The sequence below is a fragment of the Rhinopithecus roxellana genome, chromosome 4, assembly GCF_007565055.1.
Source record: "Rhinopithecus roxellana isolate Shanxi Qingling chromosome 4, ASM756505v1, whole genome shotgun sequence".
In the NCBI taxonomy this organism is placed as follows: Eukaryota; Metazoa; Chordata; class Mammalia; order Primates; family Cercopithecidae; genus Rhinopithecus; species Rhinopithecus roxellana.
In genome coordinates, this window is record NC_044552.1 from 85,524,968 (window position 1) to 85,542,620 (window position 17,653).

At 43.5% G+C, this 17,653-nt stretch overlaps 1 protein-coding gene across 1 annotated transcript in view; it reads left to right on the forward strand.

Annotated features, from left to right (window-relative positions):
* Positions 1–17,653, forward strand: part of MTO1 (mitochondrial tRNA translation optimization 1) — a 51,544-nt gene that overhangs the window by 21,186 nt on the left and 12,705 nt on the right. Inside the window, exons 5-10 of the mRNA XM_010372217.2 lie at positions 1,382–1,671; positions 9,924–10,036; positions 10,128–10,318; positions 10,869–10,999; positions 12,864–13,068; positions 13,273–13,444. Coding sequence (XP_010370519.1) covers positions 1,382–1,671; positions 9,924–10,036; positions 10,128–10,318; positions 10,869–10,999; positions 12,864–13,068; positions 13,273–13,444 — 1,102 coding nt within the window. The remainder of the gene's footprint in view (positions 1–1,381; positions 1,672–9,923; positions 10,037–10,127; positions 10,319–10,868; positions 11,000–12,863; positions 13,069–13,272; positions 13,445–17,653) is intronic.

Below are 17,653 nucleotides of genomic sequence, written 5' to 3' on the forward strand. Positions count from 1 at the left end.
CCATTACCTGAAGAATAAACCTCCATTTTACTGTAAGGTAGAGCTATCTGAGAACAAAACCTTAATGTGCAAATGTCAGCTGTTTATTATTTTCTGACCCAAGTTTCATTTCTACATTCCTCCTCAGTTCTTATTCTCAGTTCTCCAATTTCTGAGCCTTTGCAGGGCAAATTTGTTCATTCTCATTGATATCTTCTCTTCAGATATTAATACTTAAGTTATAGCTGTCTCCTCTCTGCTAGGTGAGTTACCATTCTTTTAACCACTTTCTATCTTTCAAAAATATATTGAAATTTCTCATGTTCTGACTGGTTCTTTTTCATTACTTGTCCTTTTGGTTTTATACCTTTTTTATTCCCCTATTGGATTTTCTTTGAGTTTTAGAAGGGAGAAAAAATGTGAGGTTGTATGCCATATTTATCCTGAAGGCTAAAATTAATTAATTTTTTAAATTAATTGAGACTTTTTAGTGTTTATATGATTTTAGGTACATGTGAATTGGTGATAACACATTGTATTCTCTCTCCTACATTGCTTAGATTGAGATTGATAAAATGTAGCCTTCTGACTCATTTAAAATGCTTTGTCTGGGGTATGGGAAATGGGAAGATATTGCTCAAAGTTTACACATTTTCAGTTGTAAGTGTTGAATAAGTTCTAGCAATCTAGTGAGTAGTATGGTAACTGTAGTTAATAATAATGTACGATATACTTGAAATTTGCTAAGGGAGTAAATCGTGAGTGTTCTCACCACATAAACAAAATGTGTAACTATGTGGGCTGATGGTTATATTAATTAGCTTGATTATGGGTATCATCACAGAAGGTATACTTGTATCAAAACACCATGTTGCATGCTCTAAATATATGCAGTTTTTTTATATGTCTGTTATATGTTGATACGGCTTGAAAAAACAAAAATATTAAATATGATTCTCAAGTTTCTAAAGACTGATAGTTTTTCTGTAGTTCTAATAAAAAATAATCACATTCCATTTTTATCCATGGTAACAATTGAAAAATGACTTTAGGCCAGGCGCAGTGGCTCACGCCTGTAATCCCAGCACTTTGGGAGGCTGAGGTGGGTGGATCACCTGAGGTCAGGAGTTCAAGACCAGCCTGACCAACATGGAGAAACCCCATCTCTACTAAAAATACAAAACTAGCTGAGCGTGGTGGCACATGCCTGTAATCTCAGCTACTCGGGAGGCTGAGGCAGGAGAATTGCTTGAACATGAGAGGCGGAGGTTTCAGTGAGCCGAGATTGCACCCCTGCACTCCAGCCTGGCGATAGAGCGAGTCTTTGTCTTAGATAGATAGATAGATAGATAGATAGATAGATAGATAGATAATGACTTTATTCTTTTTTCTTGTTATTTAGTGGATGGAAGCACAGTATATGCAGAGAGTGTGATTCTGACTACTGGGACATTTCTGAGAGGCATGATTGTAATTGGATTGGAGATGCATCCAGCAGGACGTTTAGGGGATCACCCTTCTATAGGATTGGCTCAGACGCTGGAGAAGTTAGGGTTTGTGGTGGGAAGGTTGAAGACTGGGACTCCACCCCGAATTGCCAAAGACTCCATTAATTTCAGTATTCTAAACAAGCAGACACCGGACAATCCATCCGTACCATTCAGCTTTACCAATGAGACAGTATGGATTAAGGTAAGATACTTTATGAAAACCTGGCTTACAGCTGATATTGGCTATTCACAGCAGGAAGTATTGTAACTTTTTTTTTTTTTTTTTTTTGGCAGTAGTTCACTTTATAGCACTATTGCTTATAGTGCAAAAAAGTGATTTTTTTTTTTTTTTTTGAGATAGAGTCTCACCTTGTCACCCAGGCTGGAGTGCAGTGGTACAATTATGGGTCACTACAGCCTTGACCTCCTGGGATCAAGTGATCCCTCCCACCTCAACCCCCTCGAGTAACTGAGACCATAGGTGTGAGCCATTGCGCCTGGCTAATTTTTTAAATTTTTTTTGAGAAATGGGGTCTCACTATGTTGCCCAGGCTGGTCTTGTACTCCTGGGCTCAAAGGGTCTACCCACGTTGGCCTCCCAAAGTGCTAGGATTACAGGTGTAAACCACCGAACCCAGCCAAATAAGCAATCCCTTTTTTTTTTTTTTTTTTTTTTTTTGAGATGGAGACTTGCTCTGTCACCTACACTGGAGAGCAGTGGCATGGTCTCAGCTCACTGCAGCCTCTGCCTCCTGGGTTCAAGCAATTCTTCTGCCTCAGCCTCACGAGTATACAGGTGTGCGCTCCCATGGCCAGCTAATTTTTATATTTTTAGTAGAGATGGGGTTTCACCATATTGGCCAGGCTGGTCTCAAACTCCTGACCTCGTGATCCACCCATTTCAGCCTCTTAAAGTGCTGGGATTATAGGCATGCGGCACTGCGCTCAGCCTAAAGAAATAATCTATCTAAAAGGGATTGGCTAACTTGGCTAATTGGGTATTTCCCCATAAATCGTAAATTTCTTTTTTTTTTTTTTTTTTGAGACCATCTCACTCTGTTACCCTGCTGGAATGCAGTGGCGAAATCTTGGCTCACTGCAATCTCCACATCCTGGGTTCAAGCGATTCTCCCACCTCAGCCTCCCTAGTAGCTGCGATTGCAGGCACCTGCCATCATGCCCAGCTAATTTTTATAGTTTTGTAGAGACGGGGTTTCACCATGTTGGCCAGACTGGTTTTAAACTCCTGACCTCAGGTGATCCGCCTGCCTCAACCTCCCAAAGTGCTGGTGCTGAGATTGCAGGTATGAGCCACTGCGCCCGACTTTTTTTTTGTTTTCTTTTTTTTGAGACGGAGTTTTGCCATTGTTGCCCAGGCTGGAGTGCAATGGCGCAATCTCGACTTGCTGCAACCTCCGCCTCCCAGGTTCAAGCAATTCTCTTGCCTCAGCCTCTTGAGTAGCTGGGATTACAGGCTCCTGCCACCACCCTGGCTAATTTTTGTATTTTTAATAGAGACGGGGTTTTGCCATGTTGGCCAGACTGGTCTTGAACTCATGACCTCAGGTGATCCAGGTGATTCGCCCTCCACAGCCTCCCAAAGTGCTAGCATTACAGGTGGGAGCCACTGTGCCTGGCAAATCTTAAATTTCATTACTTTTATAACCTTACATATTTTGTAAATTAAGCTTTTATTTAAAAATTTTTTTTTCATTTATTATTATTTTTAATAGAGACAGGGTCTCGCCATATTATCCAGGCTGGTCTCATACTTTTGGGCTTAAGCCATCCACCCACCTCAGCCTCTCAAAGTGCTGGGATTACAGGCATGAGCCACCGCGCCTGATCAAATAAGCATTTTTTGTTTTGTTTTGTTTTTTTGAGATGGAGATTCAGTCTTGTTGCCCAGGCTGTGGTACAATAGGGCGATCTCAGCTCACTGCAGCCTCTGCCCCCTGGGTTCAAGTGATGCTTCTGCCTCAGCCTTCCTAGTAGCTGGGATTACAGGTGCCCACCGCCATGCCCGGCTAATTTGTTTTTGTATTTTTAGTAGAGACAGGGTTTCACCATGTTGATCAGGCTGGCCTTGAACTCTTTTTTTTCTGAGACGGCATTTCACTCTTGTTGTCCAGGATGGAGTGCAACAGCGCGATCTCGGCTCACTGCAACGTCCACCTCCCAGGTTCAACCGATTCTCCCACCTCAGCTTTTTGAGTAGCGGGGATTACAGGTATGCGCCGCCACATCTGGCTAATTTTGTATTTTTAGTAGAGATGGGTTTTCTCCATGTTGGTCAGGCTGGTCACGAACTCCCGACCTCAGGTGATCTGCCCGCCTCGGCCTCCCAAAGTGTTGGGATTATAGGCGTGAGCCACTGCACCCGACTGGTCTCAAACTCTTGACCTCAGGTGATCCACCTTCAGCCTGCCAAAATGCTGGGATCACAGGCGTAAGCCACCATGCCCAGCCTAAATTAAGCTTTGTGAAACAATATCAGGTGGTGCTGCTGGAAAGGCAGCTGCCCCCTTGCCCGTCATGCAACGGATTTTTGTGGAGAACCTGACACTGAACCATTCTTATATGACGTGCTTCTGGGGTGGGGTTTCAGACACAGCAGAGCAACTACCTCACTGCGATCTATTGAAAGTTAACCCTCGGCTGCGCGCGGTGGCTCACACCTGTAATCCCAGCAGTTTGGGAGGCCAAGGTGGGTGGATCACTTGAGGTCAGGAGTTCAAGACCAGTCTGGCCAACATGGTTAAACGCTGTCTCTACTAAAAATTAAAAATAAAAAAAAAGTAGCCGGACATGGTGGCTCATGCCTGTAATCCCAGCTACTTGGGAGCTTGAGGCAGGAAAATTGCTTGAACCTGGGAGGTGGAGGTTGCAGTGAGCTGTGATTGTGCCACTGCACTCCAGCCTCCAGCCTGGGTAACAGAGTAAGACTCCATTTCAAAAAAAAAAAAAAGACAGTTAACCCTCAACACATATAAACAAATTTTTTTTTTTAAAAGACAGAGAAAAAGAAAAAGTAAGCAACATCGAACTTACGAAAAAGTTGTAAGACTATTACAACAAACTCCTATAAATCATTGAAAGTCACTCATTGTTAATATTTTACCATATTTATTTCTATATATAAACATATCAATTTATGTCCGTATTTACTGTGTAAGACAGTAATATACACATTTATTCTTATTCTCTTTTTCTGGAATATTTGGGAGTAAATTGCAGAGATCATGAGCTCTTACCTTAAGCATATATCTCAACTAAGCACAAAGACATCCTTTTATATAATCCTTATGCAATGATGACATTCAGAGTATGATGCAGGGACAGTAAAATTTAAAATTTTTTTTTTTTTTTTTGAGACGGAGTCTCGCTCTGTCGCCCGGGCTGGAGTGCAGTGGCCGGATCTCCGCTCACTGCAAACTCCGCCTCCCGGGTTCACGCCATTCTCCTGCCTCAGCCTCCCGAGTAGCTGGGACTACAGGCGCCCGCCACCTCGCCCGGCTAGTTTTTTGTATTTTTTTAGTAGAGACGGGGTTTCACCGTGTTAGCCAGGATGGTCTCGATCTCCTGGCCTCGTGATCCGCCCGTCTCGGCCTCCCAAAGTGCTGGGATTACAGGCTTGAGCCACCGCGCCCGGCCTTTTTTTTTTTTTTTTTTTTTTTTTTTGAGGAGTCTCACACTATCCCCCAGGCTGGAGTGCAGTGGTGCAATCTCGGCTTACTGCAAGTTTGCCTTCTGGCTTCAATCTGTTCTGATGCCTCAGCCTCCTCAGTAGCTGGGATTACAGGTACCCGCCAACATGCCTGGCTAATTTTTGTATTAGTCAGTGAAATAGACAGGGTTTCACCATGTTGAGCAGGCTGGTTTTAAACTCCTGATCTCAAATGATCCACCTGCCTTGGCCTCCCAAAGTGTTAGGATTATAAGCATGAGCCACTGCGCCTGACCAAAAAAATTTTTTAAAGACAGGAAAGAGTCTGGGTGCAGTGACTCACGCCTGTAATCCTAGCACTTTGGGAGGCCAAGGCAGGTGGATCACTTGAGGTCAGGAGTTCAAGACCAGCCTGCCCAGTATGGTGAAACCCCACCTCTGGGTTTAGCTGAGCATGGTGGCATGCGCCTGTAATCCCAGCTACTCAGGAGGCTGAGGCATGAAAATCGTTTGAACATGGGATGGGAAGGTTGCAGTGAGCCAAGATTGTGCCACTGAATTCCAGCCTGGGCAACAGAGCAAGACTGTGTCTCAAAAAAAAAAAAAAAAAAAAAAGACAGAAAAGAAATTCAGAGAAGTTAACACTGATACAGTGCTATTATCTAACATAAAGTCCGTAGTCATATTTTGATAATTGTTAAATATTGTCCAAAGCAGCTTTTTTTTTTTTTTTTTTTTTGAGATAGGATCTCACCGTGTTGCCCAGGCTGGAGTGCAGTGGTGCGATCTCAGCACACTGTAACCGCTGTCTCCCAGGCTTGGATGATCCTCCCACCTCAGCCTCCCAAGTAGCTGCGACCACAGGCGCTCACTATCATTCCTGGCTACTTTTTGTATTTTTTGTAGAGATGAGTTTTTGCAGTGTCACCCAGGCTGGTCTCAAATTCATGGACCAAGGGATCTGCCTGCCTCGGGCCCCCGAAGTCCTGGGATTACAAGTATGAGCCACCAAGCCTAGCCCAAAGCAACCTTTTTATTCCCAATCTAGGGTCATGCGTTGCATTTGTTATTTCTTTTTAATGTCTTTTATCTGGAACAGTTTGTCAATCTTTAATGATGCTGACATTTTTCAAGTGTAGAGGCCACTTTTACCTATCTTTTGAGTTTTAAAATAATGTGGCTGGGCATGGTGGCTCATGCCTGTAATCCCAGCACTTTGGGAGGCTGGAGGCAGGTGGATCACAAGGTCAAGAGATCGAGACCATCCTGGCCAACATGGTGAAACCCCGTCTCTACTAAAAATACAAAAATTAGCAGGGCGTGGTGGCATGCGTCTGTAGTCCCAGCTACTTGGGAGGCTGAGGCAGGAGAATTGCTTGAACCTGGGAGGCGGAGGTTGCAGTGAGCAGAGGTGGTGCCACTGCTCTCCATTCTGGCGACACAGCAAGACTCTGTCACCAAAAAAAAAAAAAAAAAAAAAAAAAAAAAAAAAAAAAAGGTGTATTGTGTGTTTAAGATGGAGGATGAATAATTGGCCAGGCACAGTTACTCTCACCTGTAATACCAGCACTTTGGGAGGCCAAGGTAGGAGAATCACTTAAGCCTAGGAGTTCAAGACCAGCCTGGGCAACATAATGAGACCCTGTCTCTACAAAAAAAAAGAATTGATGATCCTAGTTTCTGGTGAGTGTTATCCTGATGTATGTCTTCAAATATTCTATTACTTTGAGCAAGATACTTTTATATATTTGCTTTGGTAGTATACAAATTATGATAACCCTTTCTTTTTTTTTTTTTTGAGACAGAGTCTTGCCCAGGTGGGGTGCAATGGCAATGGTGCAAGCTCGGCTCACTGCAGCCTCCGCCTCCTGGGTTCAAGCGATTATCCTGCCTCAGCCTCCCAAGTAGCTGGGATTACAGGCCCCTGCCACCACGCCTGGCTAATTTTTTGTATTTTTTAGTAGAGACAGAGTTTTACCACGTTGGCCAGGGTGGTCTCAAACTCCTGGCCTCAGGTGATCCACTCGCCTTGGCCTCCCAAAGTACTGGGATTTCAGGCATGAGCCACAGCGCCTGGCCCAGAAAAAGCAAGGAGTCCCTGGATGGGCACAAAAACACTTTCTTTGTTTTTTTTTTTTTTTTTTTTTTTTTTTTTTTTTTTTTGAGGTGGAATCTCACCCCATCATTCAGGATGGAGTGCAGTGGTACAATCTCGGCTCACTGCAACCTCCGCCTCACGGGTTCAAGCGATTCTCCTGCCCCAGCCTCCCTAGTAGAGACAGGATTTCACCATGTTGGCAAGGCTGGTCTTAAACTTCTGACCTCGTGATCCACCCGCCTTGGCCTCCCAAAGTGTTGGGATTACAGGCGTGAGCCACTTGTGCTTGGCAATAACTTTTTTAAAAAAGTAACCATGGCCAGGCACAGTGGCTCATGCCTGTAATCCCAGCACTTTAGGAGGCTGAGGTAGGTGGATCACCTGAGGTCCAGAGTTCGAGACCAGGCTGGCCAACATAGTGAAACCCTGTCTTTACTAAAAATACAAAAACTAGTGGGGCATAGTGGCACACACCTGTAATCCCAGCTACTCGGGAGGCTGAGGCAGGCAGAATCGCTTAAACCTGGGAAGCGGAGGTTGCAGCCCCGAGATTGCACCATTGCACTCCAGCCTGGGTGACAGGGTGAGACTGTCTCAAAAAAAAAAAAAAAGAAAAAAAGAAAGTAACTACAAGACTATTACTATACCCAGCAAAACAAAATTTCTGGGCTGGGCACAGTGGCTCACAGTAGCTGTCAGCACTTTGAGAGGCCAAGTTGGGAGGATTGCTTGAGGCCAGGAGATTGAGACCAGCCTAGGTAACATAGTGAGACCCTGTCTCTACAAAAAGCTTAAAAATTAGCCTGACATGTGGCTTTCACTTGTAGTGGGGAGGCTAAGGTGGGGGATTGCTTGAGTCCAGAAATTAAAGGCTGTAATGAGCTATGATCAAGCCATTGCATTCCAGCCTGGGGGACAGAATGAGACCTTGTTTCTAAAAAAAAAAAAAAAAACCCATAATTTCCTAACATCATCTTGCACTCAGTATTCAGTTTTCTCTATTTGCCTCAAAATGTTTTTTACAGTTGTTTTATTTGAACTGGGGACCTTATTGGTGATATGTTTTGTTGATGACTGTTGTGATACCTCAGTTCTGGTTTTCTTAGTTTAAAAGAGTTTAAACAGGAGACACACAGCAAAAGAAGTGTGGCATAGAGTAATTTGTTGCAAAAGAAAAATAATATTTTAAAAGTTTGTTGCATAATAGGCAGTACACTCTGAGAGCAAGAATTCAGGGTGGACTGCTTGCTCATTAAGAATGAGAAATCAAATACTCAAATACTGGCACTAAGGAGACTCCCTATATGGGAGTTTTACGTGCTTATTAATAGGAGGTAGAAAGAGTTTTTACTTGTAAGCATGTTCTGGGTGGTCTTCTGGGTGCACATGTGTTGTAATGCTTGTTCATACATCACATGTCTCATTAGCATCTTAAATCTCCACCCACGGGTGTGTCTTTTACTATTAAAATGAGTAAAGGGTCAGTTTGAGGACAAGTAAAATCAAAGTGAACATGCTCTCTATAGGTCAAAGTCCCTACTGAAGATAGCATTGCTTGAATGAGCTCAATTACAATGCGAATACTGAGGTTTACTGTGCTGATTGTATGGTCACCATGGTTGCTGCCTCCCGAGAACATGGTTACTTCTTTTTTTTTTTTTTTTTTTTTTTTTTTTTTTTTTTTTTTTTTTTGAGACGGAGTCTTGCTCTGTCACCCAGGCTGGAGTGCAGTGGCCGGATCCCAGCTCACTGCAAGCTCCGCCTCCCGGGTTTACGCCATTCTCCTACCTCAGCCTCCTGAGTAGCTGGGACTACAGGCGCCGGCCACCTCACCCAACTAGTTTTTTTTTTTTGTATTTTTTAGTAGAGACGGGGTTTCACCATGTTAGCCAGGATGGTCTCGATCTCCTGACCTTGTGATCCGCCCATCTCGGCCTCCCAAAGTGCTGGGATTACAGGCTTGAGCCACCGTGCCCGGCCCGTGGTTACCTCTTTGACTACCTATCCTGCCTTAGTTTTGTAAGAGGCTCCCTCCTCTTTTTTCTCTTTTAAGCATTACATATGGAAGAAATTGAGTCATTTGTTCTCTAAAATTTCCCTCATTCTTCATGTGTCTGATTGTATCCCTCTGATGACTTAATCATGTTCCTCTAAACTATTTCCTTTAAACTACTGGTTACGGCCAGGCGTGGTGACTCATGCCTGTAATCCCAGCACTTTGGGAGGCTGAGGCAGGTGGATCACCTGAGGTCAGGAGTTTGAGACCAGCTTGACCAACATGGTGAAACCCTGTCTCTACCAAAAATACAATAATAATTAGCTGGGCGTAGTGGTGCCTGCCTGTGATCCCAGCTACTTGGGAGGCTGAGGCAGGAGAATTGCTTGAACCCAGGACACAGAGGTTGCAGTGAACTGAGATCACGCTACTACACTCCAGCCTGGGCAACAGAGTGAGACTCCATCTAAAAAAAAAAAATTAAACTACGGGTTAGATTTAGAGGTTTGCTTAAATTTTAACTTCATCTTTTGGGATGTTTATTTTTGGCAAGAATACTTCATAAGTAATACTAGGCATTATGCACAAGTTTGGTGTCTGTTAAAATCAGTACATATCATGTGGAATTTATTTGGATAAGAGAGAAACTAGTAGAGAAGCAAGTCAGTATTGCATCTGGTTACTGTTTTTCAGCCAGAAGATCAGCTGCCATGTTACTTGACTCACACCAACCCTAGAGTGGATGAGATTGTCCTTAAGAACCTTCACCTTAATAGTCATGTTAAGGAAACAACAAGAGGACCTCGGTAAGGACAAAATGTCAGTGCTCAGTTACTTTAAGGAATGATGTCAATCCTCTTTTGTTCATTTCAAGTTTATTTAAATGTTCTGTTCTAGATACTGTCCCTCCATTGAATCAAAAGTTTTGCGTTTTCCAAACCGTCTACACCAGGTTTGGTTGGAACCTGAAGGAATGGATTCTGACCTTATCTACCCACAGGGGTTATCTGTGACGCTACCAGCTGAGTTACAAGAGAAAATGATCACATGTATCAGAGGCTTGGAGAAAGCTAAAGTGATTCAGCCAGGTAAAGAGGATCACAGCTGCCCTTCAGTATAAAATCGTCATTGTTTTAATGGTCAGTAAGGAGGCCTTAGCTACAGTCATTGTTGCTCAGAGCCTCAGAAGATGAAGCCCAACACCTGTATGTTTTAAATAGGCTGTTTTTTGTTTGTTTGTTTGTTTGTTTTGAGACAGAGTTTTGCTCTTGTTGCCCAGGATGGAGTGCAATGGCGCGATCTTGGCTCACCACAACCTCTCCCTCCCAGGTTCAAGTGATTCTCCTGCCTCAGCCTCCTGAGTAGCTGGGATTATAGGCATGCATCACCATGCCTGACTAATTTTGTATTTTTAGTAGAGACAGGGTTTCTCCATGTTGGTCAGGCTGGTCTCGAACTCCCAACCTCAGGTGATCCACCCACCTCAGCCTCCCAAAGTGCTGGGATTACAGGTGTGAGCCACTGCTCCCGACCTAAATAGTCTGTTTTTAAAGGGCATTTAAGGGTAATGTTTGCATCTCTACCTTGAGCAAATCCAGCTCTGTATTTACTTATTTAATGTCTTTATTATTTGGTCAGGCTATGGTGTTCAGTATGATTACTTAGACCCCCGTCAGATCACTCCTTCCCTGGAGACTCACTTGGTTCAACGACTCTTCTTTGCTGGACAGATCAATGGCACCACTGGTTATGAAGAAGCTGCAGCTCAAGTAAGAAGTTGTTAAAATGTTAATGTAAACTGAAAGGGACAATTTTTTTTTTTTTTGAAATGGAGTCTTGCTCTGTCTCCCAGGCTGGAGTGCAGTGGTGCAGTCTTGGCTCACTGCAACCTCCGCCTCCTGCGTTCACGCCATTCTCCTGCCTCAGCCTCCCGAGTAGCTGGGACTATAGGCGCTTGCCACTACGCCCGGCTAATTTTTTGTATTCTTTAGTAGAGACAGGGTTTCACTGTGTTAGCCAGGATGGTCTTAATCTCCTGACCTCGTAATCCGCCTGCCTTGGCCTCCTAAAGTGCTGGGATTACAGGCATGAGCCACCACGCCCGGCCGAAAGGGACTATTTAACTGATATTTCTCCTTTTAATGTCTGTTGTGTTAACTATATAGATCTTAGATACAACCCATACTAATAGAAGACAATTTCTGTTTCGGGGTGTTTGGAGATGGCTTTTGTAGATAATAGGATCTTTTTGTTTTTGTTTTTGTTTTTGAGACAGAGTCTTGCCCTGTTGCCAGGCTGGAGTGCAGTGATATCATCTCCCAGGTTCAAGGGATCCTCCTGCCTCAGCCCTCCCGAGTAGCTGGGACTGCAGGCATGCACCACAACACCCAGCTAGTTTTTGCATTTTTAGTGGAGATATGATTTCACTGTGTTGGCCAGGCTGGTCTCAAACTCCTGACCTCAGGTGATCCACCTGCCTTGGCCTCCCAAAGTGCTGGGATTACAGGTGTGAACCACTTCGCCCCGCCAATAATAGGATTATTAAAACATTATGGCTTTATTACTCTTTTCTGAGCTCCTGTGTGATACCGTATTTTGATGTATTGCTTCTGAAGTTTAAAATTTATTTTAATATACTTCATTAGGAATTATTATATTATTATTCCTTGGAAGTCAGAAATTATTTTTATTTGCAGTGGGAAAAGGCTAGAGAAATGTCACAGGTGGGTTTTAAAGAAAGATTAACCGGCTGGGCATGGTGGCACACACCTGTAATCCCAGCACTCTGGGAGGCTGAGGAGAGAGAATTGCTTGAGCCAGGAGTTAGAGACCAGCCTGAGCAATGTAGTGAGACCCCATCTCTACAAAAATATGTAAAAATTAGCCAGGTGTGATGGCATGTGCCTATAGTCCCAGCTACTTGGGAGGATGAGGTGGGAGAATTGCTTAAACTCGGGAAGTCGAGGCTGCAGTGAGCCAAGATTATGCCACTACACTCCAGCCTAGGTGACAGAGGAAGACCCTGTCTCTGGATTAAAAAAAGATTAGTCCCTGCAGAGGCCTATCAGGAAGATTAGATAGATATCTCTGAAAACAATGAATCATAGCCTTCTAAAGTGATATAGGCCGGGCGCGGTGGCTCAAGCCTGTAATCCCAGCACTTTGGGAGGCCAAGACGGGCGGATCACGAGGTCAGGAGTTCGAGACCATCCTGGCTAACACGGTGAAACCCTGTCTCTACTAAAAAATACAAAAAAAGCTAGCCGGGCGAGGTGGCTGGCGCCTGTAGTCCCAGCTACTTGGGAGGCTGAGGCAGGAGAATGGCGTAAACCCGGGAGGCGGAGCTTGCAGTGAGCTGAGATCCGGCCACTGCACTCCAGCCCGGGCGACAGAGCGAGACTCCGTCTCAAAAAAAAAAAAAAAAAAAAAATAATAATAATAATAATAAAGTGATATATTACCCATATTCTCTTTCTGAATATGGATCATATTTTCTACCTCTTTTATTATATCCCTTAGGGGCAATACTTGCTTTCTTTGTGTCCCATGCCATTGTTTCTGGGTAGTGTTCTGAATGGGATAGCCCTTTGTTCAGTTCATAATGGCCTTTTAAACATTATAGTGCTCTTGCAGGGTGTGATAGCTGGAATCAATGCCAGTCTTCGGGTCAGTCGCAAGCCTCCCTTTGTGGTTAGCCGAACAGAAGGTTACATAGGAGTCTTGATTGATGACCTCACCACTCTGGGCACCAGCGAACCATACCGCATGTTTACCAGCCGAGTAGAGTTCCGTTTGTCACTGCGCCCTGATAATGCTGACATCCGGCTCACACTGCGAGGTAACTCTTTCCTGAGTCCTGCAATCCAGCCAGGCATGGTGGCTCACACCTATAATCTAAGCAATTTGGGAGACCAGGGCAAGAGGATCACTTGAGGCCAGGAGTTTAAGACCAGCCTGGGCAACATAGTGAGACCCTGTCCCTACAAAAAAATTTGCTTTAAAAACCACACTTCTCATTATATTCTCTTTCTCCCTTCCCTAGGGTATAAAGACGCTGGCTGTGTGTCCCAACAACGATATGAAAGAGCTTGTTGGATGAAGTCTTCTTTAGAAGAAGGCATTTCTGTGTTGAAATTTATTGAGTTTTCGAGCTCTAAATGGAAGAACTTAATCCCAGAGGTTTCTATAAGTACTAGTAGAAGTCTGCCTGTCAGGTATCATTTTTAATATAGACCTTTCTCACTTTTCATAGAAAAATAAGGTCATTTCAGAGAGACATTACCGATGTGTTCCTACTACACATTTCAAATGAATGTAGCTTGTTTTTGGCTTCTTTTCAAAATCCTTTAGCTGTAACTCATCTGTTTTCTAAGTACTAAAAAATATATGGCTGGATGCAGTGGCTCACACCTATAATCCCAGCATTTTGGGAGGCCAAGGCAGTCAGATCACTTGAGGTCAGGAGTTAGAGACCCGCCTGGCCAACATGGTGAAATCCAATCTCTGCTAAAAATACAAGCATTAGCTGGGTGTGGTAGCACATGCCTATAATCCCAGCTACTTGGGAGGTTGAGGCAGGAGAATCACTTGAACCTAGGAGGCAGAGGTTGTAGTAAGCCAAGATGGTGCCTCTGCACTCCAGCCTGGGTGACAGGGTGAGACCCTGTCTCAGAGAAAAGAAATAATCACATATATATAGAATCATATATATATATATATATATTCTAAATTATTATTTTTATTTTTTATATGATTTCTCTGTAGCTCCCATTGAGTTCTTTTGGCTTTCATAAGATTTAGAAGGCTCAAACCAAGAAAAATAGTTATCTGCTTTCTTTTCTAGGTTGGAGCAATGTGGAATGATCTCATCTTGTCCATGAGCTATAGCAAGGAAACTCCTTTGTTTTTAGGTTTTTTTTTTTTTTTTTTTGAGACAGAGTTTCACTCTCATTGCCCAGGCTGGAGTGCAATGGTGCAATCTCAGCTCACCGCAACCTCCCAGCTTCTGGGTTCAAGCGATTCTCCTGCCTCACCCTCCCAAGTAGCTGGGATTATAGGCATGGGCCACCACGCTCAGCTAATTTTGTATTTTTAGTAGAGACGGGCTTTCTCCATGTTGGTCAGGCTGGTCACGAACTCCCAACCTCAGGTGATCCCTCTGCCTCGGCCTCCCAAAGTGCTGGGATCGTAGGCATGAGCCACCGCATTGGGCGGAAACTCCTTTGATGAATAAAGCAGTGTTATAAATTCTGTGGACTGACTTGAAGAGTCCCTTGCTACATCTTAGGGTTTTTTGTCCTTTTCTGTCCATCATTCTAGTTATTCTGGCCTCTGAGTCTAAAAGATATTAATATAGAGCATTTTTGCTCCAGAGGTATATTCTTAAGGATCTTACATAATTCGAAATCTATGTATTTTACCGTTGATTTTTCCTATTTGAAAAAATTTAATTAGAATGAGAGAAGAGCCCCAGAAGGCATAAATCTATAATCATTGCAGCTTAGAAGTACATTATGCACATTATGGTGGCATTGATCATGGAGCTGTGTCTCCAGTATATTTTCCCCCTTTTTAAATCCCAATTTTCCTTTTTTTTTTTTTTTTTGACTTAAAGATATAACATTTTAATTCTGTTCTTCATTATCTCTAATCTTTCCAAGTGTTCCTTCCTTAATTGCAATCAGGCATATGTCCTTGTTTGGATTTCATTTCATCAGGGTGTTTTATCTTTTCTAACTTCTGTTCCTGAGTTTTCAGTGTCTTTTTTTTTTTTTTTTTTTTTTTGAGATGGAGTCTCTCTCTGTCACCCAGGCTGGAGTGCAGTGGCACGATCTTGGCTCACTGCAACCTCTGTCTCCCAGGTTCATGCGATTCTCCTGCCTCAGCCTCCCAAGTAGTTGGGATTACAGGCGCCTGCCACCACATCTGGCTAATTTTTTTTTTTTGAGATGGAGTCTTACTCTGTCAGGAGTGCAATGGCATGATCTCGGCTCACCGCAACCTCCACCTCCCAGATTCGAGCAATTCTCCTGCCTCAGCCTCCTGAGTAGCTAGGATTACAGGCATGCACTACCACACCTGGCTAATTTTTGTATTTTTAATAGAGACAGGGTTTCACCATGTTGGCCAGGCTGGTCTCGAACTCCTGACCTCAAGCGATCCACCTGCCTTGGCCTCCCAAAGTGCTGGGATTATAGGCGTGAGCCACCATGCCTGGCCCAAGGTTTATTTTCTTTCTTTTTTCTTTTTTTTTTTTTTTCAGACGGAGTCTCGCTCTGTCGCCCAGGCTGGAGTGCAGTGGCTGGATCTCAGCTCACTGCAAGCTCTGCCTCCCGGGTTTATGCCATTCTCCTGCCTCAGCCTCCCGAGTAGCTGGGACTACAGGCGCCCGCCACCTCGCCCGGCTAGTTTTTTGTATTTTTTAGTAGAGACGGGCTTTCACCGTGTTAGGCAGGATGGTCTCGAACTCCTGAACTCGTGATCCGCCCGTCTCGGCCTCCCAAAGTGCTGGGATTACAGGCTTGAGCCACCGCGCCCGGCCACCCAAGTTTTTATTTTCATGAGGGTTTCCCAAAGCACTAGCACCACCAATGAAACAGATTTTTAATAATAGTAACAGCAGGTTTTGAAGAATTTGCATAATCATCCTCCATATCAGGGGATCTCATTCATAGAAATGACAGCCTCATTCACAAATAAGGATGGTGGATATCTTTCTCCATTCAGACTGCTATAACAAAACACCTTAGACTGGATAATTTATAAACAACAGTAATTTATTGCTGACAGTTTTAGAGACTGTGAAGTTCAAGATCAAGGCACCAGCAGATTAAGTGTCTGGTGAGGGCTTGCTGTTTACTTCCAAGATGGTGCCTTCTTGCTGTGTTCTCACATGGCAAAAGGGCAAAAAGCTCCCCTCTTTTACAGGGGCACTAATCCCACTTATGAGCGCCAGAACCTTCATGCCCTCATCACCTCCTAAGGGCCCCACCTCTAAAAACTATCATATTGAGTATTAAATTCCAACATATGAATTTAAGTGGGGGATACCACCAACATTCAGACTATAGCAGTGGATATATTTGTTTACCAGCTAACTGGCACCAGGAAATGGTTGTAGTGTAAGCAGTTTAAAATTGACTCATTTCTCCAGCTGTTTTATTCATTTGTTTAAATTTAGGAAGGTTCACAGTATTTCAAAAGTTGGACAAAGAATTTATAACACAGGCCAGGCATAGTGGCTCATGCCTGTAATCCCAGCACTTTGGGAGGCTGAGGTGGGCGGATCACTTGAGGCCAGAAATCAAGACATGGCAAAACCCTGTGTCTACTAAAAATACAAAAATTAGCCGGGCGTGGTGAAGCACACCTGTAATCCCAGCTATTCAGGAGGCTGAGGGTGGAGAATCACTTAAACTTAGAAGGCAGAAGTTGGAGTGAGCCGAAATCACAACACTGCACTCCAGCCTGTGTAACATAGTAAGTCTCTGTATCCAAAAAAAAAAAAAAGAATTTATATAACACTATGTTTTCTTTTATAACAAATATTATACTAATTCATATAATAGGAACTTGCATTGAATGTGACTAATGTGTATTGAGGAATACTGAGAGTGTGGGAAGTGATCGTTTTCAACAGTCTCAGATCTAACTGATGAATAAAATGATGAACAAAGAAAACATATCACCTATGTTTTTACCATACCAATCCCACGAGTAGCCATTTTGTTTACATGGATTTTTTTTTAAAAAGGTAAGTTTAAAAAGGTAATTTGGCCAGATTCCTTTTTAATTCAGGCATATTTCCCTTCAGGAGAAATCAGTCTACATATTTGATTTGAGAATATTTGCAGTCTACCCCTTAGACTTTTTTTTTTTTTTTTTGAAACAGAGTCTCCCTCTGTCACCCAGGCTGGAGTGCAGTGGCGTGATCTTGGCTCACTACAACCTCTGCCTCCTGGGTTCAAGTGATTCTCCTGCCTCAGCCTCCCGAGTAACTGAGACTAGAGGCGCTTGCCACCATGCCTGGCTAATTTTTGTTTGTATTTTTAGTAGAGACAGGGTTTCACCGTGTTAGCCAGGATGGTCTCAATCTCCTTACCTCGTGATCTGCCTGCCTTGGCCTCCCAAAGTGCTGGAATTACAGGTGTGAGCCACTGTGCCGGCCTTAGCCTTTCTTAATGAACTCACTTGATCCATGCCCAGACATATAAACCTTAAAAGATTTTAAAATCTAGTTAAAAATACACTTGCTGCATACATGCCAGACTATGTAGTAAGCACTGACCAGTTGAACCTGACTCTGAACAGGCATTTAACAGAAGAGATACACAAATGCATGTACATGTGCACCTATGCATAATACATACACACACATTTCCTGTCAGGATTACAGGGAAATGTGTTGATGTCGTAGGTAGCTC